This window comes from Python bivittatus, unplaced genomic scaffold, assembly GCF_059951505.1.
Source record: "Python bivittatus isolate LINGU-HERP-01145 unplaced genomic scaffold, Pbiv_v1 ctg000330_np1212, whole genome shotgun sequence".
In the NCBI taxonomy this organism is placed as follows: domain Eukaryota; kingdom Metazoa; phylum Chordata; class Lepidosauria; order Squamata; family Pythonidae; genus Python; species Python bivittatus.
The window spans coordinates 21,269,942-21,297,658 of record NW_028277058.1 but is presented as its reverse complement, the minus strand read 5'-3'; the positions used below and the strand labels follow the sequence as shown (position 1 = coordinate 21,297,658).

Below are 27,717 nucleotides of genomic sequence, written 5' to 3'. Positions count from 1 at the left end.
GTTACCCAAATCAGAAAATTAACACTAAGTGTTGGCTTCCAGTATTTAATACCTGACAATAGGTAAGCTTGATAATATAGCTCCAGATTCAAAAACCTAATTCTCCTTCATTAATTGGTAGTTGCATTTTTGATAAAGATATTCTTGGAATCGAAGAACCCCATAACATTTTTCTAAACAAAGAATTTATTTTCAACAATATTTTCCAGATATTTGAACAGGAATTCAAATATAAATTAATCTGGAAATAATATTCATTTTGAGAGCATTCACCTTTTCCCAAAGGGTAAGGTTTAATGACTCTTATCTATCCATATCTGAAGAAAACTCTTTATATATTCTATTTATATTAAATGTAACTGTGTTATATCTTTGGCTATGCACATACCTAAATATTGAATGGATTTGGTAGAAATATGGAACTGATATTCCTTAAATGGATGGGTAGCCACATTTTCACCTACTGGCATCAACTGTGACTTGGACCAGTTAATAGAATATCCTCTATTTTACTAAAGGCATCTATCACTTGCATTAATACTGGAATAGTAATGTGAGGTTAGGAAATAAACGAAAGAATGTAATCTGCAAATAAAACCAGTTTATTTTCAACTGAATTATGTACTACTCAGTAAATCTCCTATGCTGTCTAATAGCCCAAGCCAATGATTCCACACAAATATCAAAAAGCAAGGGTGAAAGTGGACATCCTTGTCAAGTTCCTCTAAATAATGGGAAAGTAGCAGAAAGAATACCAGTAATCTTTACTTTAGATGTGGATGACTCATATAATATCTTGATCCATTTTATAAATTTCAAAGGAAATCCAAACCTATTTAGTACAGCAAACATATACTGTCTATATATTTGTCAAAAGCTTTTTCAGCATCTAACGATAAAATTACAAATTAATCTTTATTCTTATTCAAATCTATTAAATCTACAACTAACCTAATGTTGTCTGTTGCTTACCTAGTTTTTATAAACCCTGCTTGATCATTCTTAATCATGGACAGGATTACTTGCTGTAATCTATTTGCTAGCACTGCTATTAAGATCTTTGTATCAATATTAATCAGTGAGATTGGACAATAATTAGCACATTGGGTATGATCTTTACCTGATTTTTGGTATAATTGTAATATCAGCCTTATCTCTGATAAATCCCCTTATCAAGTATCTTATTGTACAAACGGCAAAGTTTTGGCACCAAAAGATCTATAAATATTTTATATCGCTCTATAGGAAATCCATCCAATCCTGGTATTTTATCACTTGCCATTTTTAAAATTATTTGTTTAATCTCTACCTCAGATAGTAGAGCAAATAAAAGTTGTTTTTGTGTATCATCTAAGTGTGGTAGATTTATTATTTAAAAAGGCTTCTATATCCTCATTCAGTATATTTTCTGGTTTGCTATATAATTCTGAATAAAATTTTAAAAATTGACAATTTGTATCGTTTGAGGTTTTATATATTTCATCTCTTTCACCTCTAATAGTTGGAATCATTGTCTTATCTTTCTTTTGCTTTAAATGATTAGCCAAAATCTTACCAGGTCTTTCATCGTTCTCCCAGTATCTCTGCTGTAAACATGTTAGCATGAATTCTGTCTGCTGTGATAGTATGGCATTTAGTTCATATTTCTTTTTCTGTATTTCTCTGTACAAGGTAGTAGATGGGCATCTAACTATCTGTGCCCATAAATATTTCAATTCATCTTTCAACTTATTTTCCCTTTTATTTTTAATCTTATTTTTGTATGATGCATAAGCAATAATTCGACTTTGAATATAAGATTTATATACTTCCCATCAAAAATGTGGGCATTTGATGTTTCTGAATTCAAATCAAAATATTGTAAGACCTCTACCCACATTTGTTATACAAATTCTCATTCAATAAGGAGATATTGAAATACCATGACCTGTTTCTGAAACACACAATTCAAAATAAATGTACTATGATCCGATACATAACAAACATCAATATTACATTCTTGAGTTTGATGATATAAAGTCAATGTTATTAAAAAATAATCAAGCCTAAAAAAATTCTGGTGTACATTTGAATAAAATGTATATTCTCTTTTAGTTGGATACATCAGATGCCAAGTGTCTATTAGATTCAATTCTTCCATATAGGTCTTAATTGTTTCCCTCACTAATGATTGCCTTTTTCATACCAGTGTGTTTCTATCAAGGCCAAGATCCAATATTTCATTTAAATCTCCGACTATTATCACTTCATCATAAATTACTCATGCAAACATCAAAAACATTCATGAAACATAATAGGAGAATTGAAATTAGGTCCATAAAACCATAGCTGTTGTAGTCCCTACTATTTTAGTACATAACATTAAATAACGTCCATTTGCATCAGTAATCATCTGTTGTACATCAATTGGGAACCCTTTTTGAACCAAAATGGCCACACCTTTAGCTGTCATCAAAGTATCTGTGAGGTAAACCTGTTCCACCCAATCCTTCATTAATAGAGATTTATCCTATTCCATTAGATGAGTCTCCTGTAAATAAGCAATATCTGCCCATAATGATTTTAAATATGCTAAAATTACATTTTGTTTCTTAGGGTCTCAAAACCCTTTTACATTAAGAGTAACTAACTTCATCCATTAATTTTATTTTGGCCCACTTATCAGTATTCACCCAATATCAATTCATTTTATAATCTGTACCTTAATGTAATGAATGAACTTTTCTATAGTTAAATATTTATCATATTTTCTAATATTGCTCACAGACATAGAACTCAAAGTAATATTTAAATAGCATTGTATTTATAGATATATAGAATCTATACTTGAAAAAATGTGAATAAGTGCAAAACAGTAAAACAACAAACAATGTTATTATAGAAACTGGACAGAACCTTAAACAAAACAAAGAAATAAAGAAATAGAAAAAACGCACAACTTCTCAGTGGGATAACACTATACCTTGTCTCTCTTGTTATAAGGAAATATACAGAACAGTTTCATTTCAGCTAACATGGAAAGTGTAGAGATAAAGGCTTAAGTTGGCAATGTGCCCAGTCTCATTATCATGAAGTTGGCAGGAGTACAGGGGGAAAAAATGACAAGTTGAGAGTCTTTTAAAAAATGTGGCTTTTTCCCCCTTGGACAGACTCAAGCTTCTCCCCTTAGCAATTGCTATGGAATGAGGCACAATCAGGCTTATCCATCAGCAGATTTCAACAATAAGATAAAGGCCTCTGCATTCAGAGGATTTATCAAATTTATGTATTTGATCTTGATGATTAATGCAGAATGTAGCTGGGAAGTGCATGAAACATTGAAGTTGTGCTGAGCTGGCAAGGTTTTGGGCTTTGGTAAACAGCCTTCTCTTATCAGAAACTTCCTTGGTAAAATCAAGATAGATTGATATCTTACTTTGGCTGGAACCCCACTTCAATGGAGATTTTAATGATTCTTAGCAAAGTATAAGTAAAATCTCATCTCTTGTGGTAATACAAAGGAACTGCACAATAATGATATTGGAACTAGTTCCAGTCTTCTGTCTTGTTAAAGGAATTTTAAACACATGCTCAATATTGACTGGAAAGTCCGTTCCTAAAGAAAGGAGCTTTCTGAAAAAATCCTCCATAAATTCAGCCAGGTTTGATTGACTTGGAAGGTTTTCAGTACCAATCACATGTAGATTTTTCCTGTGCAGTTGTGACTCTAAGTAAGTAATTCATTTATCCAAGTATTGTGACTGGCTTGAGTTATGGTCTCGTGGGCATGTAATCAATCTTCATATCTAGCCATGTTTTCTTGCATCTGTTTTAGATCACTCTTAAACTCAGCCAGATCTTGTTGGATCAGCTTCAAGACTTGTATCTGAGCCAGGTTCTCTTAACAAATTAGTCGAATCCCCATCCGCCATCTTTACTGGCTTAGCAGATGGCAACGCAGTTGGAATTAAACTAGCTGTTGACCATTTAGGTCTAGTTGCCAAGCTGATAGCTCGTTAAAAAACAAGATAATATATAATAAAAAAATTTAATTACCCAATGAACAAAGTCTTTATCCACACAGTCTATAATTCAGAAATTTGAAAACCCTTTAATCAGGAGATGTGCTTACAGTGTCACCCCAAACCAGAAGTGCCTATTTTGCCTATTTTGTTAGTTAAACTGGGGTTATAAAAGAAGTCCACATGAATTCCACTGGGAATGAATTGGGGCTTTCTGTTTCCATCAGATCAAATGCTAGTTATTTGTGTCTCCTTGATGAAGAATCTGCAGGAAAAAAAAAAAAGGTGTTTGGAGAGAGTTTGCTACTAAAAGTTGCATGTAAACACTTTGTCTTAAAATTAAAAAGTGATTACATGGGAGAATGTACATTTTAAAAAGCTGCATTGGGAAATGTTTCTGCCAAAGAATGAAATGGGTGATTCTTGGGCAATTTATGTGAGCAATTATGAAAATAAGGAAAAATGGCTAAAGGGGTTCTGTATATTATGAAATATTAAAAAGAGAAGCAGTTATAAACATTTTAATGATATGTTTTAATCCATAGCAAAAACAACTGAAGGAGAATATTGCCCACCATTTTGAACAGTAAACAGGATTTTACAATGCTGCACATTCCTCATAGCAATGATCCAGTAGAGAAAAGAAATGATGCTTCCTTTTCCTTCCCATATAGCTAACTGGTTTATGGTTGTAAGCCAAAGGGCGGTGAGCTGAGTTTTCCCACCATGAAGACTTCATTTCATGGCACACCTGGGAATGAGCGATTGTCACAGTACCTATCTGCATTCCTTTATCAGTCATGTATCAAGAGCTAAGGTGTGGTTGCAGGCAATAAGGTTATGCCTGTACGTTGTATGATTATGCCAAAAAACCAGTTGCTCAGGAAACCACTAAATGAAGTGGCTGAGACTCCAAATTCCAAAAGGTAGCTTAAATAAAGCTACCACATCTGCACTGCAAAAAATCCAGAGAACCATGATATGCCAGCAAAGAGGTACAGAAAATATAAACTCTTTGCTACCACATAATGGTTATACAGATTTTTGTAGATTAGGTGTTGCAGCTGTAGTTTAAATGCAATTATTTTGATAGTATTCCTAAGCTGTGTCTTTCAGATATTCCAGATCTCAAAATGTCATTCTGTGTCTTAAAATGAATACACTTAAGAATCCAGTGGTGCACTCCTTTGTTTTATTAATCTAGCATCTGACCTAATTAAAAGGTTGAGAGTCTTTGTTCCAAGCACCTGCCATTAACTCCTCCTTTCCTTGTATTAACATTAGCTTCTTTGGTATCAGGGCTCAGTTTATTTTTTAGTCATCAGTTTTAGGGGAGAATAGTGAATAGCAATGACTAATAGCAAGGATGTCAATAAAGCAAAGTGTAATTGTGGTTTATTTACTTTGTCCTTATGGCCCAGAAACATCCAATTCAATCAAGTCCCACCATGGACACTAGAAGAAACTTCCTCATGTTTGGCAGTAGACTTTGACTGCTGCAAGGTGCATGAAGGGAAGGGAGACATTTGTTTGCTGGCGATATCATCCAGTTCAAACAGTCTGAACTCTAATGTCAATATCAGTATGAACAGTTTTTAATACAGAAAGATTACCATGAAACATAAGAGAAGAGGGGTGGGGTTTGAATGCATGAAGGTACGTATTTCATTTGTATGCCATCACGTTTGAAAAAAAAATCTAAAGAAGTAGAATGTTTTAGTACAGCCTTTGATCAGCATAAAATGAAAGCACTAGAAAATGAAAACATAACAAAATAGAAATCAGCATATGCCAAATAAAATTCTCGGCCCAATAGCTCATCACTGAGCCAAATCCAGAAGGATCATTTGTTGGCTGTACAAGCATTGCACAGAATTTGCCCACAAATACAGCTGAATCTATATCTGCCAAAAGAAATGAGATATAATACAAGATATTATCTGGTCTATTAGTCAAAAGTATAGCCCTCCAGAGGACTATGACAATATCTGCCTTCTAAGTCTGCTTAGAAACATTAAACATTAAAGGGAGCTAGTATAAATGCCCTATGCTGCCTAAGAGTGGTTAAATAGGTAAATGTCTGTCCAGTTGGAAAAGATTAAAAAATCCACCAGGATAAATGTTATCTGTTACTTTAGCCAAGTCCAGTTGGTGGGCACAATTAAAAATTCTTTGTCCAATGCTTTGTTTTAACTTCTTAAAATTCTGGAGGTAGGTGTATTAGGTGAAAATTCATGTGAAGCTTACTGGACAGATAATTATTTACTAAGGTAAAAAGCACCAGGTCCCTGGAAAGAAATTTAGCTTAAGCCAATAGTTGATCAATAAGGATGAAGCTTAGGCTCCAACCTTGATCAGACCTACTTCAAGTCAGAGTACTGAGTTAGGCACTTGAAGTTATTGAAACATGGCTTGGAGGAATTCTAATTGCACCTTTTCCAGTTTAATTCAATTACAATAAGAATGGACTAGAGAGATGTATAGCAGTTGGGCTAGAACTTTGCGGTACTGTAGCTGATGAATTTCTGCAACAATCATTTACTTTTTCTTGTGTTCCCCATGAACCTTTGCCCAGAAGATTCTTCCCTTTTGTAACTGGATACCTGATCGATACATTCCCATTTATTTGCCACTTATGACTCAAAAGCCTTTAGCAGAAACTGCCAAGGGACTCTTAATTTGTCAACCTTATAGGCAGTGTAAGTTTGTCAACTTTTTCTGCAGAAGAGATACAGTAGTATGAAGTCCAGCTGTCAATTCTGACATATAAGGTAAATTATTTGCTTTTGCACCTTAGGGGGGCATCTAAATTGATGAAGAGAGCATAGGCTAACCAAATTCTTCTGGGGATAAATATCTATGAAATATCTCAGTAGCAGTACCACAGTCTATCACTTTTTAGATGATTATTAATTACCAAGAAATTAATTACTTGGTAATTAATTACCAAGACAACATTAAGATTACATGAAATGAGAACATAATCTAAAACATTTCTTGTTTCCCCTTCCCAATGAGTAAACTACCCAGGAATGCCAACTTAAAGTGTACCATTAAGGATAAAACTGTCCATTAGTCAATAAGGGTAAACATTAGCCAACAAATTACATGCCCTAACTTTGGAACTCTGAGTCTCTAACAAGGGAGAATTATCACCTTTTGGTTACGATCAAATGTAGTATAAAATTCCTAAGGTAGTTTAAGTAACACAAACAAATGCAAAATAAAAATATTTGAGTAAACAAAATATAAGAACAGATAAAACAGAAATAAACGCATTGCTCTTTACAGAAATTCATATAGAAACGTGTTGCTTTTAGTTCTGCTGCAACATTGTGGAAGACTAGATATAAATTAATCTGCTCTTTCAGGAGAGGTTAGATTTTTAAAAAACAGCAAACTGGGTTAGTACAGTTTGTTATGTGTATTTAGTGACTGTGCTACGATAAAGGAAAATAATTCACGTGGGTGGGAAAGGACAGAACAAAAAGCTGTTCATAGACTTTGAACATGCTGATTACCTCTGTGTAGATATATTTTCCTTGCAATTCAAGATGAGGCTTTTGTTTAGGGTAACCCATGTTGACTACTCTGGTCTATCATGTTTCATGTCTAGTTTTATCTGAATTGGACTGAAATCGATTTTAAGAATCAGTCTTGCATTTGCTGTGAGGATACCCATATTTTTCAGCTACTGGATAAACTAAGTAATTTTTGATCTGGTTCTACATCCATGAGGACTTGTATCATTATATCTGCATGCTTAAATCATGGTTTGGCTTCCTAGAACATATATTGCAACTTAACATTTCATCTCACATAGAAATGCCATAGTGTTACAGCATCCCCTTATTTTTGAAATGTCAGTCAAAAGTTAACAACTGTGGTGCAGGATGGAGGTCATTATCCAGCCATTAAATAGTCCATTCAGCCTCAGTTTAATTTTATGCCATCTTCTGTCTCATTTCAAAATATCTTTGGAAGTAATCAAGTCTTGCAAAAACAATCTGTCTCTTCCCCCCGATTGCTTTGTGTGGAGAGAGAGAGACTTAAAAGACATGCCAGGAAAGGATTTGCTTTAGCTTTTAAAGTTATATATACTAATCTGTTTTACATTGGTGGTTTTATAGACATTGTGTGTGTGTGTGTCATGTTTACAGATGACACAAAGCCTCTCAATAAAGCTTCTAGTGTAAACGCAAGTTAAAACATCTTTTAAAACAACCACACCCCAACAAAACTTCTCTTACAAGACAGTATCACAGAACAGCTAGGCCTTTGAAAAGCTTGTAAGGAAGGGGGCTGATTGTCAATAGATTCCACAGTTATGGGTATTAAGCCATCCCCCACTTCTCTGTATCTTAGTGCACCCACAGTTATGCAGTGTAGTGACATGTAGGAGACAGAGGAAGGGCTGCTTTTGGGGAAAGGGGTTTGGTTATTTGAGGCCAATTCCTCTTCTAGTGTCCTCAATCCAAACAGCAGTTTACCAGAAGTTTGGAGCCCCTGGTATCCAGCTGTTGCTGTCGAATGCCAGGTTTGACTATAATAAAGCTTGCCTCATCTTGCATTCTCAAACTGTGGTGATCGAAGGCCACTGTCCCACGGACAATTGGATGTAAGGCTTTCCTGGTAAAGCTGCTCTCAGAATGCTGCTTTTGCCAATCCCAGGTCCTTGGGAAGGACTTGATAGGTGGATAAAAATGTCCAGTCCAGTCTAAACATCTGGCTGACTGTGTGACCAACAATAATAACCAATTAACTCTGTCTTTGTATGAAATGTGTTGAGATGCAGATAAATCATTTAGCTGAGTTTCCTTGGTTTAGTGGGAAAAGGCAGAACTGTAGCCTGCTACAGATTTTCCCAAGCTGTCTGCAAGAATTTTTGAGTAAATAAAGCAGTTCATTCTGACCATCACAGCAGAAGTTTGAAAAAGACATAGTACCTTATATAAGTTTGCAGATATATACTCAAGGATCTGGAAGATTTATTTGATCAAGACTGCCAGTGAGTCACCAGGTCCCCCCACCCCAATTTAATTTTATGCAATCTTTTTATTTTTGCTTTTATTGTTTCATCTGCCTCCAGATAGATTCATTGCTACTATAATTCCTATATCTGAATTTAAATGTTGCTTTACATGTAGATCATCAACTAGGCCCAGTTCTTCCATTATGCAAAGTGTAAAAGCTTTTTAAAGCTTTTTTTTTTTTTTAAAGGGGACGCAGTGGCTTAATGACGCTGAAAGTTGCCAGCCAGAAATAGTCGACACTTCAGTGGTTTGAGCCCAGCTCCGTGCAGCAGAGCGAGCTCCTGCTTCCTCCCCAGCTCCTGCCAACCCAGCAGCTCGAAAACATGTGAGTAGATAAATGGGTACTCTCACTCCGGTGGGAGAAAAAAATGCTGGCGGCACCTTGCAAAGGAGATGGGAGCAGTTGCCGGTAACACAGAAGCCGTACACGCCTGAAAAAGACGCGAAGCAACAGGAACCCTGCCTCCTGCGCTTGCCAGCTGGGCTCTGCTCTAGGAAGGAGGCACTGGCAAACCACTTCCGAAACACCTTGCCTTGAAAACTGCAGGGACTCGTCCAGGCATTCGCCGCAGAATCAGTAACGATTGAGTGCGGATTTAAAAAAAAAGCTGCTAGATCTGTATGGATAGATAGATATGCAGTGATAGACCTGCAATTAGGTAGTCCTTGTTTAGTGACTGCCTTGTTTAGCAACCATTTGCAGTTACGATGGTGATGGAAAAGTAGCTTTACGGCCAATCTTCACATTTATGTCCTTTGCAGATCTGTAAAGCAAAGGAAAAGCTAAAGTAAGATCATAAGCATGTCACAGTTTCATTTAGTGACCACTTCACTTAACAACTGAGTTGCCAGTCCTAATTGTGGTTGCTAAATGAGGATTACCTGTACATCATTTAACCCATCTTATGTTTCCTAGATCAGTTCACTTCAAAAATGGTGGAAAATCTTAGCCTGTTGCCAGCGCAAAGTAACAATTGAATCATCCCTGTATGTGACATTGTGTATCCTGGCACTAAAATGTTCTCAGCCAGTCTTTTATAAATACAGAAAGGATACATATTTTCCCTTCTGAATGCTTTTATATAAGGACAGGAAAGTAAGTGAGAATCATAGATTTTTGCTTTTAGCTTCCTTGGTTGTGGCGTATTCTCTGTTCCAAGTTTCTGATTAAATGTCTGAACTAATAGTAGAGGATATGCGAGACAAAAATGTCAAAAATTGTTGAGACATTTGATTGCTACAGGGTAGAAGTTTGATCCTGAAATAAATAAATAATAAACACATTAAAATTAAATATTCCTTTAACATCTATCTTAAGCACTACTCTCTTGAAACATTAGGAATGTTGAACAAATAATTGTAATAAGGCTATAAAGTATGTTAATTGTGTAAAGTGAAAAAACATGAATAGTCAGAGATAGCGCCAGTTGGCTCGCAGTTAATATTTACCTACAAGAGATGTGATCTGAATAACAGTATGTATTTTTCCTTTATAACTTCCCTTTGTATTATCAACTCACAGAAAGCGGCTAAGAACTTCTTCCTGAGTCTGCAATAGAACGATTTCAGGGGATCCATTTTCCTTCCATTTGAAAATCCTTCTTACTGGATTAAGAAAAGATGGCAGGTGTGAGCTCATGTATGAAATACTCCATGTTCATCTTCAACTTTTTATTTTGGGTAAGTCTGAGTTTTCAAAATGAATATTGCTTGAACCAAAATAAACAATGAAATACTGTTTAGCTTTAAAATGTGATATTTTATGAGTCTGGAGTCACCTGTTCCAATAGCAGTTCTGGACAACAGTGAAGATAAATACTTGCTTATTTGCAGTACTGGAAAAAAGAAGCAAGGCCTAAGTACGGAAATAGAGTCTTCTCTGGGACAAATGGAGAAAAGCCTTTAATATAAATACTTGCTTTTCTGGACAAGAGCACCATGCATTTTACAAGTGTGTAAATGTTGGAAATTGACTGCCTTTTGGAATAATTTAACAACTGTTCTGTTGCAAAATACATCTGCCAATTTATTTATTGAATTTAAAAACTTTGTGTCCTAGTGTAGTCATGACCTGTTTCAAACTGGGAGTGTGAGCACATGCTGAATTTCAAGAGATTACTGGGGTAGTTACACATTGCTTACTTTCCAACCATTCCTGAACCATCCTCTTTCTGTCAGATATTATTATGGTCTCCCATACTCCAGTCTCAGGGCCCCCTCCAAAAGCAGGCTGACAACCCTGCACTGTATCCCACTTTGCCCACTTTGTAGCCTTTAAATGAAGATGAATTACAAGGTGAAAAAATGTAGGTTATCTGATATGAATAATTAATTATATTGAAACACTTGGCAGAGAATTTGTGTTTGCGATAAAGAGATACTATTGCAGAACCTCTGTCTGCAATAACCTCTTTTCAGTGTAGAAATCTGTTATTTTTTTTAATTTTGTAAGAATAAAACTTTCTAACTTCAAGGTCTTCCTGAGTAATGAATTTGAAAGGACAGTAAAATGCCTGGATGCGTGTGTTTGCTATAAACCCAGATCAATCTGGATACTTTAACCTAAGTTCTTAAGTTTCATTTGCAGTAGCTATTTCGATTTTCCAGTAAGAATAAATTGGCCATTGTTCTCTGTCCAATCTGGCTCTCATTGATGCACCTCTGTAATTCACCACTTTCCAAACATATTTTGGTCTTATTCATATGTATTGTTTCAGGCATGTATTTTCAGATAAATTTGTGTGGTGTGAAGTGACCTGTATGGTCACTACTTGATTTTTAAGTCAAGGTTTTTCTCTTATTTATCAAGAGATTTTGTGTTAGAAAATTCAAAAGTGGGTGCCTCACCCTATGCCTGCAATGTTCCCTCCTAGTAACAGTGAACAACAATAATAATATCACTGTTTAACACCCCATAATTTTCTTTCTCACTCTTTCTCTCTCACACACACACACAAACAGGGTAAACATTTTAGCCCTACAAGTCTGCGGTCCTCTGAGGTCCTAGAAGTAGTGTTAATACTAGGAATGACCTATGGTCATGGCCTGCCACCCATGCTGTAAGACAATAGGAGAGACGGGTTCTCTGCATATGCTTTTTAGGATATGAGATGAGATGAAAGAAAGTTGTTGGTATCTTGAAGGAGGAATGAAGGACTCTGGGTAGCATATTTTGAGCGTTCTATTAATGTGGTTATGTGAGGAGGAGAGGAAAATTTTTTTTTAAAGGAATGGTGTTTTTTTTTAGAGCTGAGGCCTCATATTTACCTAGCATTCAATTTCTTGGATAAGTTGTTGGCTTGACAAACTGACATTTTAGGATTGCTCACTTTCACTGCAACAAACATTTTGTGATTGGCTATTTCCTTATGGCAGCCATGACACTTCCTCAAAATTTGAAATATCCCACTGATACTCAGGGATCATATTCCATTCACAGATTATTAGCAAAATGTCTATCAATCCATCTTTGGCTACATGGAGGAAATTACTGTCACCCACCCAACTTTACTTGACCAAGTTCCAAGAAAACCTGGAATCAATTGTGATCTACTCAGTAGCATTAATTCTCAGAGAAATTAGTCCTTACCTTATCCTCCTAAACCCTTGTGACATTTGCCATACAAAAAGAAACACCACCATTCTGTATAGTTGCTGGACAGGTTCCTAGTATTTCAAATAAAGACAGTCACTGCTTTCCTTCCATGGGATAAGGAAACAATCATAGTGTACTTAATTATAATGGAATATGATAGATGGTATCAATTTATCATTCACGTAATCAAAGTATTGAGGATGTCTGGTTGACCTGAATGTTGATTAATCTAGCTAACTCATAGAAATCTATCCTTGACCTCCCTGTACATTGTGCCATGGAAAAAATAATGTCTTTAGCCATTTTAATCTCAGAGTACAAGAAATTGAATACTGTACATTGATTAGTATGAATAGAATAAAGGTGATACATTTTTTTAACGGAGCTTTAAAGCAGAGATGAGCAAAATGGTTTTCTTTGGAGTGCAGTTGGGGCCCACTGCCAGCAGAAAGAGGAACTGAAGCAGGTGGTAGACACTGTCCAAGTAAGTTTGTGCAGCAGGTGTGCATTGAGAGGCAAAGGTTGCCTGCCCATACTATAAGCTATATGTTGGGGATGGCCTTCCTTTCTGCAGCCAGGAGCTGTACTATGTTTGTTTGTTTGTGTTTGTTTTCCTTTCAGTTTTCTTAGAGCTGGGGAATGGCTCAGGTCATCACCAAAAGGGGGAAACTCTGGCCCTTTCTCCAAAGTTTAAAAATATACTTTTTTAAAAAAAATCCAACACAATATGAAGATAAAAACGAAACTAAAAACAAAAAGATTAACAGGGGTGTCCACAAGGCATGATAAAAAGAGATGGCGGCATGATCGTTTTATGTGTATCCCATGTGTCCTAGCAATTTTCTCAAAAACAAAATTATATTCTAAGTGAGAAATGGGCATTTTATCCAAGACAGAACTGGGGAAATAAGCTTTCCTTGGTTCATAGGATCAGTTTGTATATGGTATTTGTGACTGTTAATATATATGAAGATAGGATAAATAAAGATGCAAATAATTTTTCAGGCATCTGCATCAAGTAGTAGCTTAATTTTGTTTTTCAGGATATTGATTTTTTTCTTTTTTTTCTTTTTGCCCCTTATCTAGATATGTGGATCTATTATTCTGGCAGTCTCTATATGGATGCGTGTCAGCAAAGATGCTCAGAACGTAAGTGTGCTTTTGCCTTATTACTGTAGTAGCAATAATAGTAGCAATAATCATTGTTGGTGTCAACATATATTACAGTCTGCACCCTTCCTGGCAAGTCACAGAAAAATAAAGTGGATAACAATGAAATAAATTCTATAGTAGTCTTCTTGGGCCTGTAAGCATGTGATTAGGGAAATCAGTCCCCCACCCCACCCCGCCCATGCCCCTTTGGAAGATGAGGTCAATTTCACAAGTAATAAATGGAATTACTTCATTTAAAAGGGAAACAATAATGTAAAATTTCCTTTTGTTGTTTTAAGTAGTCATATTTAAAATATGCAGTGGCAAGAAGGGAAAAATATAGAGCTTCTCAAGATACAGAAGGCAATTTTTAAAAGCCCCTAAAGGGAAAATTATGAAAATTAAAAATTAACACTCTGAACAGACCAAAAGATGTTACTGGTCTATTACTGAAGTCACACATTCACTGAGTTTACATAGGGAAAAATAAACAATAAACAATAAAGAGTTCAGTATCACACACACCAAAGTAAATCAAAAGTCTAAACGCTCATTCCTGGCTAAATATTCCCCTTTATCTTAGGGACAATGGATTGTTCCAGCAAGTGATTGTTGCATTCTCCTCCTGGATTTTTCCAGATTCTTACTATTACAGCCTTAAACCAGAGGCATAGGAGAAATAACATTTTAGCTCTTTTTTTCTTTCCCTGGTACCCAGATTTCTGGCTGGGGTTTTAAGAAGCCAAAATCCTTCTCCCTACAAAAGGGATTAGGTAAGAATTTTCCCTTAGGAAGGGAATCTTCTCTTAGGACCTTAGACAGAGTGGTGTATTGGTTACATCTCTATTTGTAGCTAGAGTGTTCTGTAAAAGCAGGTTGGCCTCACAATAACCTCACTCAGAAATGAAAGAGATTTCCTCATTTTAATTTTTAAAATATAAGAATTTTTACTTGGAACAAAGCATCTGAGAATTAGCAAACCTTGATCCCAAGCAATCCCAGGTGGTGACAAACTCTGCTATAACTTATGGTGTGAGTCTTATCTTGACTATCTTCCCCTTACCCCCAGTTTATTCCTAGATCTTATTCTCAGTTAAGAAAGTATATAGTTGCCAGTTTAAATTAAATATTCTAGATAGGAACTTACACTCTGTTGACTGAAGACAGGAAAAGTATCCTTGAGACATTTTACACGTGTGATCAGGAACAAGATACAAATAATTACCACTTAAAACCTCATGAAAAGATTGTGAAACAGTTTATAATATCAATATCAGCTATACAAATTCATTTCCATCCAAATTCTATGAAGGCATGGGCAACTGTTGCAACTTTATACCAGCAGAATACTGGTACCGTATTTTTCTCTCACCTTAGTTTTCTAACATTAGTGTGTGTGTGTGTGTGTGTGTGTGTGAGAGAGAGAGAGAGAGAGAGAGAGAGAGAGAGAGAGACTCTGTAGGCATTTCTATGGGTGCTTGCTGTTATTTTATCCATTTTTGTTTGGATTACAAATGGGTCAACAAATGCTTTATCTCCTGGAGATAACTGGAAAAAGGACCTTTTTAGTTGGTTCCTCACATTGAAATGCCCTTCTTAGGAATTTTCAACTCCTAGTGACCATATAGATAGATTTTCTCCATGATGATCTATCTCTAATCTTCTTTCAGGTCACTGGAGTCAAAAATGACTTGGTGGTACACAATCAATCAATCAATCAATCCTAGGAATACCTGTGTGCACCTTTAATCCTGTCATACAGACATCAGGCAAAAAGTGTTATGGTTTATTCAAGCTGTTAACAACAATTAGTTTGAGTGTTGTTGTTTTTTACTTTTACTGTTGATTTGAGTTTAGTTTGCTTTTCTTCATTATTTTGTGTATAGTTACTTATTTTTATTAGCTTTTCATTAATATATGAGTTTGCCATCCAGGAAACAAACTGACACTGAAAATGCAGGATATGGATGATATACATAAATACTAATCATTCTGTTCCAATCTGGGAATTTATAATCTGCAGTACTGTCTCAAAACCAGGCAAACCTGTTTCCACTTCTCCTTCCTCTTCACCCATACCTAAGTATGCTGCTGCCTTCTCTGGAGTTCCAGCACTAGAGCAATGTCCTTGGGGGCTGCACGATCAGAATGAAATGCCATGACTCAGGGCATTGTGTTAGGGCAAAGTAGCTTGCTGATAACATGACTTATACTTGACTCATAGAGAGAGCTGTATGTTTCCTCCTACTTTCCTTTTTAGACTAACATTAGCCTCCTTGATTATTTCACTGATTTCATCTGAAACTTTGTACTTCTCTCTTTACAGGAACTTGAGATAGACCCCACTTTGTTTTCTGCTGTTAACCTTCTCATTGCTGTGGGCGCTGTCATCATGGTGCTTGGTTTTCTAGGTTGCTGTGGTGCCATGAAGGAAAGCCAGTGCATGCTCCTCCTGGTAGAGTTTCAATTTTTGTAACATTTTCTTTGCCAATATTTTCAAAGCAATATTCTGAATGGGGAAACCACGCTTGATCTACTTGGTTGGACTATAAGTGATTTTCAGTGCAAGGTTTATCTGGGATTTATGAAAGTTTCCCAAGCAGAAGGAGGCAGGGCGTGTCTTGGACTGCCACTGAAAAGAGATTATGTACTACACTGTATTGGACTCCTTACCATTGTCTGTGTGGGAAGATGTGAGATTAAGGAGATTGTGAGAAAATGTGAATTACAAATGAAAGATAACAATGATACCTGGTTTTTTTCCTAAGCCAAAGTCCATAAATATTGGCTGCAAACTAGGCAGGAACTCTAATATTGGCTATTGTGAACTTTGATACATGAGGAGCACCTACATTTGAAGAAGGCAACAAAGGAACCTGAACCAAATAACTTTCAGAACAATAACAAAATGGCTGCTGCTGTCTGAATGTTTGTCACAACTGCTTCCCTTCAATGCAGCCATTTTTGGAATATTCTGATTCCTAATTTGATTCACTATTTACGTAGGGCTGTCCTTCAGAATAAAGAAAGGATGCTGATTTCTTCATGTGCTTCAGAATGCAGTATCTGCTGCATCATAATACTATTCCAGTAGTTCCTCAAAAATGGCAAGTTCTATGCCATAATGCAGAGATAAAGGACATGTGTAAGGTGCCAGATCATTTTCCTAGTTCTCCTTAAGTTGCTTTTGAGTGAAGTTGAACTGTGGCAGTCTTGACACTCAGTGTTTTTCTCATTTCGGGAAGGTGGGGAACTGAAAGACATGGGTTTGCAACCTGGAATGCTTACAAGATGGCATTGTCTGATCTCAGTTTCCCCAGTTCTTCAGAAAAGATATAGGACAACTGAGAAGGAGCTGCATTTGCATGGGATCTATAAGGGTAGCTCTGTTTACTACCCATGTTCCTTTAAGTGCAGTCACTATCCTCCAAATATCTAAAATAGACCTACAACATACGTAATCTGTGTAATCTGCTAATGTGGGACTTTTGCGGCCCAGAAATATGGGTCAGAACTAGTGACTATATCCTTGATTTCCTCACCACATAGTAATTTATGTAATGCTGTGTTATTTTCACTATAGAATTTATATGCCACCTTTTCATTTATTCCAACATTCCAAGTGATTATAACAGTACAAAATACAAAGTATTAAAAGCTCTGCAATTACAATTAAAACCAATAATTAAAATAATGAATAAGTTTGGCAAAATATGCTTTTACCATTTTCCTAAATAAACACACCTTCGTAGAAGCACATTCCATAGCCTGGGAGCCACAGAGGAGGCTCTTTTCCAAAACCTGCTAGCCAGACTTTGGCACGGTGGGCATCTTCTGAAGTGCTTGTTCTGCTGCCATCTAAGTAACTGGGCAGTTTGTAGACAGTCTCAGAGTTCATCAGGCTCTGTACCTTTGCACAGTCAGAAGCTTGCCCACCCTCCATGTTTCTGCACAATTCATCACCTGGACAGGTCTAATCAGTACTTGATAGAGCAAACTTGAAAGCAAGTTCAGAATCAGTGGCTATATTTATTTTGGCGGGTGTGCTGTGATAATGGCAGGTTTGTAAATACTAAAACAGAGGAGAACTTCACAAATCTCTTTAAGAAGTTTTCAGTAGCTAAACCAGCTATAAAATTAAAATCCTTTCCTCTCCTCTTGTCTCCTCTCTTCAATATTCCTTTCTACTTCAACTCTGGTTTTAATGAATTGTTTTCATACTGTCTTGTAAAATGGAAGTTTGACTTTTGTGAGGCTCCATTATTTTAACCCAACATTGTCCATCATGCTTCCTCAACAATGATCTCTCTATTAGCTCAGACGAAGCTAATATCAAAATCATGGTGTCTTAAAGCTGTCTTAGTTAAACCTATTGAAATCAGTGGATCTTCAGTTTTTCCGAGCTTACTTAAGGGCATTTAATTTCAGGTATTTAACCTAAGTATGACAAAGTCTGGGACTAATCCATTAAGTGTTGCAATATGTATTAAAATACACATGATCTACTTCGACCAATTATGCAGACACACTATAGTTATAATATAGGCAAGCATATACCACTAGAAGGAAGCAATTCATTATTCTAATGAACGGAAAACAATGTGTCATTCCCGTGACCCCTGCCTTGTAACAATTATTGTCTAGAGAAAATGCAGCTGAATTATGTACAGTTATAGTACATACAGAAAGTTAATTTCAGCCCATTACAGTTTTCCTGTCTTACATAAGAAGTTGTATCCTCTTAAAATACCTCTTGTGTACAACTTTCGAACATTAAAGAGGAAAACCTGTCTTGCTTTGCCAGTACTCACATTTGGATCTCAAAAATCTATCAGCCTTTCCTTATAGGTGTCTTTTCAATGGATTGGGGTTTTCCCCCCATTTTGTAACACTGTTTTATAATATTGTAAACCACTTCAGAACATTTACAATGATAAGCAATAGGTAAATACACTCCTCTGGAGCTCAGATGATTAATTTTTCTGTTTCCTCCCACCAGTTTTTCATTGGACTACTGATGATTCTGCTTCTTCAAATCGTAGCCGGCATTTTGGGAGGAATATATAAATCTCAGGTATTCCATTCTTCAATCTTATTAGGTTATATAGTGATTACATTATATATGCTGATTACCTATATGATCTGTATAAAATAATTGTATTGTCTGTTCATTTGCAGATTGAAAGCAGCTTAAACCAGACTCTCCAGAAGGAAATTGCCTTATTGCAAAGTGCTTCAAGCAGTGATAAGGATTTTCTGGAAGGCTTTCACAAATTTGAGATAAAGGCAAATTAAGTTTATTAATATTTACTATTATTTTTATTCCAATTGTTCCAACATTTCAGAATTAAACTATGTTTGAAAACCATTCTCACCTCCAATTCCCTAATTTCAGAAAACCAAATACAGATCAGCCTACAACGGGGTACAAATAATCTGTACCAAAATATCTGAATTCTAGTAACATTACTCATATGTTTAACCCTAACCCTTATATCACACATAGTATATTAAACTGATGTTTACTGTTCCAGGACAATTGTTTTTCTTTAGAATTTCTATCTAAATGTAGCGTCAAGAATTTTTTTCCCCTCACATTGACTCTTCTTTTGAATATCATTTAATTGTAATAATGTTACAAAGAGCCATTCAGGTTGGATGTTTTCATTACAGTATTGCTGATTTTTCTCATTTCTGTATTTTTTTACCTCATACATCTCTCTTCACGGTATTTTTGGTTTTATTTTCAAATAAAAGCATTGAGAAGATCCATATTCTGGCAATGTTGGCGAACACATTTTTACTCTTTGATAAGCTATCTTTCTTCACTGAGCTTCACTAAACTCTTCTTCATTATTGTTTTTCTTGTAGAACAAATGTTGCGGTGTGCTTAATGGACATTCAGATTGGGGGAAAAACCGTGCTCTTTACAATGGCTGTGAATGTGAAAAGGAAGAGTTAGCTACAAGTGTCTGTGAAGGAATTTGGTATAAAAAGGTGAGAAAAATGTTTTCTGTGGATACATCAATGATTACTGGGATTAGTGGTCATTTCTGACCTCCAGAATCATATATCATGGAATCATTCTAGGGAACAATAGTGCAGGATGATGATCAGGTATTGATTGGATGTTTATACTTCTGCTCTATTCTTCACCCAGGAAGCACCAGGTTTGTTTTTTTTAATCTGCGCTCAGTCGTTACCGACTCTGCAGTGACTGCTTGGACGAGTCCTTGCAGTTTTCAAGGCAAGGTGTTTCGGAAGTGGTTTGCCAGTGCCTCCTTCCTAGAGCAGAGCCCAGCTGGCGAGCGCAGGAGGCGGGGTTTCCATTGGTTCGCGCCCTTTTCAGGCGAGCGCAGTTTCACACTTACCGGCAACTGCTCCCAACTCCTTTTGCAAGGCGCTGCCAGCATTTTTCCTCCCACCGGAGTGAGAGTCCCCATTTATCTACTCACGTGAGTTTTCGAACTGTTGGGTTGACAGGAACTGGGGAGGAAACAGGAGCTCACCCTGTTAACGCGAAGGCTGGACTCGAACCGCTGAAGCGTAGACTATTTATGGCCGGCAACTTTCAGCGTCATTAAGCCGCTGTGCCACCGCGTCCCCCAAACACCAGGTTAGGGGAAAGCTAATGAAAACCTTGCAGGTCTGTTACTGTGTTTTTTGTTTGTTTGTTTGTTTCTCATGCCTTCAAGTCAGTCTTGATTCTGGCAAGTGCCTGGACAAGTCCCTGAAGTTTTCTTGGCAAAGTTTTCAGAAGTGGTTTGCCATTGCCTCCTTCCAAGGGCTGAAAGAGGGTGACTGGCCCAAGGTCACCCAGATGGCTTTGTGCCTAAAGCAGAACTAGAACTCACAGACTCCCTGTTTCTAGCTCAGTGGCTTTAACCACTACTGCATTATACCAAAATGGGTATTTATATTTTAAGATCCTTCCTTCAAGCACTGGGCCAGGATATTATGTGAACCTTTAGTACATGTAGTATGTGTTATGTGAGTTACTGATTCCAGAATAATATATGTTTATATATAGCATTTTAAACAACTGGTGGTTTTTAAAAATGTTTTTAATGTTAGCCATCAGAGTCACTTGGCAAGTGGGCAGCCACATAAAATGAATTAATTAATTAATTAATTAATGCTTTAGTGAGTGGATTCCTAAACACAGTGACACTTCTTTTCTTCAGGCTCAGATCAAGGCATGGTGAAAGTTGGGTTACTTTAATGAATAACAGAGAGATGTTGTGCTCACCCTTGTGTAATATCCAAAGCATTTCTTCCAAATAATTTTTTTACCTATGCGTTGCTCTTTTATATTCCAGACTAACTATAATTACACCAAAGTCTTCCTTTATATAAAGATGTACAATCTACTATCTAATATCTGATGCATTGATGGAGGCTTATGAAAATGATCACATTGAAAAGAATTGAGGAAGAAGTTAGACTAATATTCATATGACTTCTATCATTTTTGTCTTTGCCTTATCTTTCAGAGTTGTTCAACTGTGATTATGGAAATCTTAAAGAACAATATGGTCATAGTTATGGGGATAGCATTTGGACTGGCATTTATTGAGGTACAAATAAAGTCTTATTTCAACTGGCTATCATATCGCAAGCAATCTATCAGTAGTACACTAAACTGAATGATTGTGGCTGATCAAAGTCACCCACTAAATGGAGATGCATGAGTTTACCTCAACAGTACTGACAGTGACTTGATGAAGAATACTTCTGGGTGAAAATGGGAAATGGGCTGCTGCTGGTAGTGCTGCTACCTTCCCATTTTTTAGATTCAAAAGCCCTGCCAACCTTTTTGAGGAGATGGGGTTAAGGCAAAGGTAGACATGAAAGATCAGGCCCACTGAATAAGTGGAACCACTTCTGTTGCATACTCCTATTTCTTATCCAGGTAAGTTGGAAAATACTGTTTGTGAAGTATATGAAAAATAGTTGAGATGTGACCTGAACAAAGACCTGCTCATTAGAGGCTATGAGTGGGATCCTGCTGGACTTTTAAGTCACCCTCCTTAACAGTGGAGTTCAACAGAAAGAAGAAACAAGGAAATAAAACAAGCTGTGTGTCCTGATAGACTTCCTGTTGAGTAAGCAGAGGCTGATACAGAAATTGTAAATAAGATATAAAGCAGATAGTGGAGTGAATCACCAAATGAAATAATAGAAATTTGGAGGAAGAGTTCAAGGGAGATATCCCTAAGCATTTTCCCTCTGAGTGGATAGGAAAAAACAAGCAGATTGGATGAGTGAGTAATCACATAAAAAGAGAGGATGAGTATTCCTTGGATAAAACAACAGGGCTGTAACAGATATTGATAGAGGAAACAACTATTCACAAAGGAAGAGAACCAAATAAAGAAGCAAGCTAAATGGATGAGAGTCATAACTAGCAACAAGGCAGTAAGAAGATGCTCCATGTCACATCAGAAGCTTCTTTCAGGCCCTCACAGAATGACCAGGCTATAAATCTCCACAGAAAAAAACAAATGACATGGTTATAGGAAATGAGAATCTGAAGACCTGAAGGATAGGAGCAATGGAAATGCTATCTGCAAGAGGACAAGAAGAGAATTGCAGTAATAGTAGTATCTACTGTATAGTTGTTGTGCTACTTATAATACATCCTTCAGTTTTATCTCAGAAACTTAATAGTCTCTTATGAGTTCATGTGCAGCCACTCACAGCTTCAACCTGCTTGTTTTTTCCTCAACCCTACCTTGAATCTAACTACAAGGAACAGAAACTAATACGTGCAGACTGAACCTCCTGGCCTGTGGAGTGTGTCTCCAGGGAATACATATCACAGTAGTGATATCTAAAGTTTTTTTTTAATGGAAAAGGAAACTACCTAATTTAGCTTTATTTGCTTTTCCAGATAGATTCTTAGTTAGTTTCTGGTAACACAATTTCCAGCAAAAGGTGTAACATATGCAGCTGGTTAACAGTTAATAGTGAGCTCTGTAGATGACAGTTGCTTGGAGCTCTAAGCTTCCCTTTGTGGACATTTGGCAACTTATTGCTACAGCTCACTCTTCTGGAAGGGTAAAGCCTTCATTGCATGAGGCAAGAATTTATACTGAGGGAGGCTGTTATTTTTCTCTGTCTCTTTGGCTTGTGTGAACTCTTTGTTTTTGTTTTACTCTCTGCTATTATAGGGCTTTCACTAGAGATTTCATGTTTTCTGTCTCAAAATAATAAGAAATTGTTTTCAACTGTAGTAGTTAAACAAGGCACTGAAGGCTGGAGAACAGAGGCTCAAAGCTGCATGTGGTCCTGGGACACAGGTTGCTTACCTCTCCTACAGCTGATGTATACTAGCCACACTGTCCTATAACTAGCTATTTTAGAGCAAATTCCAGTTACCTGTATCTGTGGAACAGTGAAGCAAACAGCCTTGCCATAATAGCTACCTCTTTTTCTGCAGCCTTTTTGTCCACTGTTTGCTTCAACTATCAATTATAAATCTGTAGTCAGAGATGATTTGTGCACAGAAATATATCTGTCTGATGCAGGTATTTTCAAAATATTATTTTTTGTTCAAATCTAGAGTTCTGATTTTTTTTAGCTCTTCATGCACACTGGATAGCTTTAAAATTGATGATTTTAAAGCTTCAGTGAAAAAGTTCCATTTGGTAGTCAGTTTCAGTTTTACTTAAAACAAAACATATATGAATGTGCTCCAATTTCTAGCTTAATTTGTTATTAATATTTTGTTAAAGTGAAGTGACCAGTTATCCAGAGCAACAAATCCCCACATTTATAACAGCTGCACAAGAATTCAAATTACAAAGAATCTTGTAGCACCTTCAAGACAAACTATTTACAAAAAACCTTTCCTTTTCCTTTCATGGGCTTATACTCCATGTGTTTGATGTAGTAAATAGTATTTGATGAAAATTTATGCAAGAATACATTAGTTAATCTTTACACAAGACTGTTGTTTTTGCTGTAATTTATTATAAAAATGAAAATAACTCGTATCTTTATGATTAAGGCTTTCCAATACAAAGTTTTCAAACTAAGAATTCTAATGTTGACAGGAAGCAGTATGAAAAATCTTTTCATCTCTCAAGAAATCTGATCTTTCTCCCACAAGTATTGCAATACAGAGCAGCAGTAAGAATCTCACAACTTGTCTTCACCCGTTAAAGCCATCCATCTTTCAGGATAAATTTAAGTTTCCCACACTGTGGTATACATGGGTTTCATTAAAATCCCACTATCTGAGAACCATACCTCTAAAAATGGTGTTGGAAGCAATCTTTAAACAGCAGATTTCATTAGTACATAAATCCAAGAAGTTTGCAAACAAAATGTTCTTGCTCTGGACTGAACTGTTATGTGGGGAATCCGAAGCTGCCAAACAATACCATAAACATCTTTCTTTTTTCTTTTTCAGATTATTGGTCTGGTGTTTTCAATGAGCCTTTACTGCCAGATCCAGAGAAAATGAAACCATGGAAGTGTCAGAAATATGTCATCAGCCAAATGAGAAAGCTTTGTAGATTGAGGAATCGGTATTTGGTTTGGCATCCACCAATAAATGACAGAAGTAGTTGTGATGATAACAGCAGAAGCACTGATGGAAAAAGATACTTCATGAGTTATGAGTTACAAATCTGTTTAAAATTAGGGAAATTAATGATCTGTAGCTGGATTTTTTTTAAAAAATGCATCACATACAATTTGTGTTTTGGAGGGTGGCAATTTGTAACCGATCTGAAGATGACCCTTCAAAAAGCACTTGCTCCATATTATGCTAACCCAACATATTGTTTTCCACTTATCTGGTAACTATAACTGTTTTCTGAATTAAAGCTGATGCCTACTTCACCATTTCAGCTAATGAAGTTTATAGTTTTATATATGTGACCCCATACACACAAGCATATACAAGTAAAATTCTTGCTTCCCAACTCTGCATGCAGAGACATATATACATGTTTCACCTTTTAACATTGCTGAAATGCTGTGAAACTTGCCTGCTCTTTGAACAAATTGATCGATCAATCTGTCCAATCAATCCAATGGAGCCAGATTATCTGTATCACTAGAGGCTGGCCTGAGAGGTGCAAGCAAGCTTTTAACAGTAACTCTTGAAAAGCCAGAACAGGCAGTCTCTATAAAGTTGGGCTTTATAGGGTTTTTTTCCTTATTTGCAACATAATCATACATGTTAGAGTTAAATGGTAATTTCTCTTGAGAAAGGAGGTATAGGTATAGGTATAGGATTATGGCTTCTTTCCTGGCATTATTTCACAGCTTATGGGTAAACTGGGCTAGCCATCTAGCAAACAATAGCTTACTAAATGGTGTATGTTATGCAGTGCTGAGGTAGTTGTTAATCTCCTGCTAAGAGACAAGGAGAATTTCATCACTGTTCTGCAACTTATCTAGATAACCTGCCTTTTCCATAATAAACATATAACATGTAGCTTCCAGAATAAACGAGGCACTGATATGCATATGTACAAATATAGGTACATTTACACACATACATGCATACATACTGTGTATATCTATAGCTATGTAGACAGTCAAGAGAATTCCTACACTCTTTCATCTGTGCTTTTATCCTATTTACACTTTCATCCTTATTGTGTATGGATATAAATTAGACCTGATATTAAAGATGTATGTCCAAGGCCTTCAGGTATAATTTGAGCATTGAGAGAAAACTGCTTAAAACAAGTATAATTTTGTGTACCAACATGAATTCTTCAGAATCCAAAACACTTCTCATTAATATTTATGAGAATTAATATTTATTGCCCCCTACTCTTCCATACTTGCAGTTGTCCAAAAGCTAATCGTACTGGCTGCAAAGTGGCACTTGAAAGGAGACTGTTTTCTGACCTGTAAACATTTCTGGAACATAATAAAGGATTTCACATAATCAAATTTCATACTTTTTATATAAAACTTAAATTCACTTGTATTTACTCACAGTTAAATGGAAGTAGACTGAAGCTACCATACAATAATTCTCCCATCCGAAGTTATCTGTCAACCTATTTGAACCAAATGAGGCAATGCATTCTGTGGTTAATGAATTGACTCAATTGGACTGCTTTCTTTGCCACACACAGGTTTAGGAGAAAAGGAATGAATTACAAGGCTTATCACACTTGTAAATCTGATCTCTGTCATTGCTATGTGATACCTATTATTCAGTTTTACCCAACTTCTTAACAAATCTGGGTTTAAAATTCCAAGAAATTGTATCTGCCTGGCTTCTTTAAGGCACAGATATTTGGGAACAACAAGATTTGCTTTGATGAAAGGGGTGGCTATCAATCAATCCAGGTCAAGAATACAGAAAGGCAGTGACTTACAGCAGAATTAGCAGATTGGTCAAGGGTCCCATTCTAAAAAGTACCAGGACAGAAACAGAATCTGAGATTTTGAATTTGAGATGTTCTTGGTAACAATACTCCCCAAATATTTAATACTTATCCTGTTAAATTAAAAGCCTTTGAAAAGGGATTTTATGGGTACTATTATGGGTACCACAGGGGCACTCCTGAAGCATAAATTTCAGATAGATAAGGGTGCTTAAATAGTGGAGGTCCAACATCAGTCCAAGAGAAAAAAGCATGGGCATATGTAATAAGGGAGGATACTTTTTACAAGAGGAACAAATTACCCTACATGGTAACATAGTCTATATGGTTAATCTATTTTCAGGTGTTTTAAAATATCTTGAACTAACCAGAGAAGCTGGTTAGAAGAATACACTGAGCCACAACAACTGACCAAGATTAAGTAAACCTGGCTTAGCATGTTGTGCAAATGCATCTGCTAGGGCTTTACCTATCCCGATTTTATGAGTTGTGTGGACACACTGATTGTTCCCAGCACTGAAGTCCTAAGAGGTACAAGCTGCTAGAACATCACATACACTCTCAGCTTTTAATATTTTAGGTTCCATTTCTGAGCAAGCGCTTCTTCTCAAGTCCTGCTGTTCAGATGTGTACAGTCGTCTTTCATTCTCCATTAATGAGTTCTTCTGAAGTGGAAAAATATATACATTTTGGATGTATTTTTCTGCAACATATATTTTTTGCAATTTATGGAACTTTCTACTATATGTGCTTTTTACTAGGCAACTTTCTCTAATATTTTTAAATACAGCTTTCCCAAATATATCTTGGCTTAAGTGAACTTTCCTTGCTATATATGATGAATATCAGCTGACTCATTTGTTACTGCTGTCCATGCTACAATGGAGTTTACTTTGGCAGATGACAACTTTTTAAAATAAAATAAATCCATAACAGATTTCTTTTATATCCCCTTCAGAGAATTATGGAAGGAAAATTTAGACAAAAGTCTCAGAATCCTATTGGAAAATGGATTCTCCTTATAAAATGGCAAATACAATTAAATAAGAATTACTGAAGAACAAGAATACAGCTTTGTAATCAAGCATTTCCTTCCTTCCTTCCCCTGTAATTTTATAAAGGCCTGTATTTCAGAAATTGTTTAATATCTGGATTTAAAACTCATACTCACAGGGGCAGTGGAGAGGGTTAAAGCCTTACATTAGGCAATTCTCAGTGCCCTCCCCCCTTCTAAGCATTTGGTCAAAGTAATTTCAGTTAATATCTGATCTTTTAATAAACCTACTATGCTAATAATTTTATGGTAGTGGAAGAGAACAAAGAGATTGTGCAAATATTACTGCTTCCTCATATTTGCTATGATAAGAACTCTCTGGAGGAAATGCAGACAGAGCCTGTGCTGTTGCTCACAAGGACTAAAAGTGGGAAGGGGTTACAAGCCTTATTCATATTGTCTGCAAACTTTGTGCATTAAAATGGATGGTCTGAAAGAGTCTTGTGATTGCATTTATTTGAACGTGGGTAGATGTCCCTACAACCTGTGACTCTTCTAAGAAGAGTATGGGTATATTGTG

At 36.3% G+C, this 27,717-nt stretch overlaps 1 protein-coding gene across 1 annotated transcript; it reads left to right on the top strand.

Moving 5' to 3' along the window:
* The first annotated feature begins 10,515 nt into the window (after window positions 1-10,515).
* TSPAN8 (tetraspanin 8) lies at window positions 10,516-24,640 on the top strand. The gene is made up of 8 exons (XM_015891554.3): window positions 10,516-10,714; window positions 13,716-13,778; window positions 16,108-16,236; window positions 18,781-18,855; window positions 18,960-19,067; window positions 19,653-19,778; window positions 21,275-21,358; window positions 24,199-24,640. Exons 1-8 carry the CDS (start codon window positions 10,655-10,657, stop codon window positions 24,250-24,252), a joined length of 699 nt encoding a protein of 232 aa, XP_015747040.1. The 5' UTR covers window positions 10,516-10,654; the 3' UTR covers window positions 24,253-24,640.
* The last annotated feature ends 3,077 nt before the right edge of the window (window positions 24,641-27,717 follow it).

Coding starts and splice junctions, on each gene's coding strand:
- TSPAN8 (XM_015891554.3), top strand. CDS start 10,655: ATGGCAGGTGTGAGCTCATGTATGAAATACTCCATGTTCATCTTCAAC. Junction 18,856..18,959: donor GAGGAATATATAAATCTCAG/GTATTCCATTCT, acceptor GTTCATTTGCAG/ATTGAAAGCAGCTTAAACCA. Junction 19,779..21,274: donor AAGGAATTTGGTATAAAAAG/GTGAGAAAAATG, acceptor CTTATCTTTCAG/AGTTGTTCAACTGTGATTAT.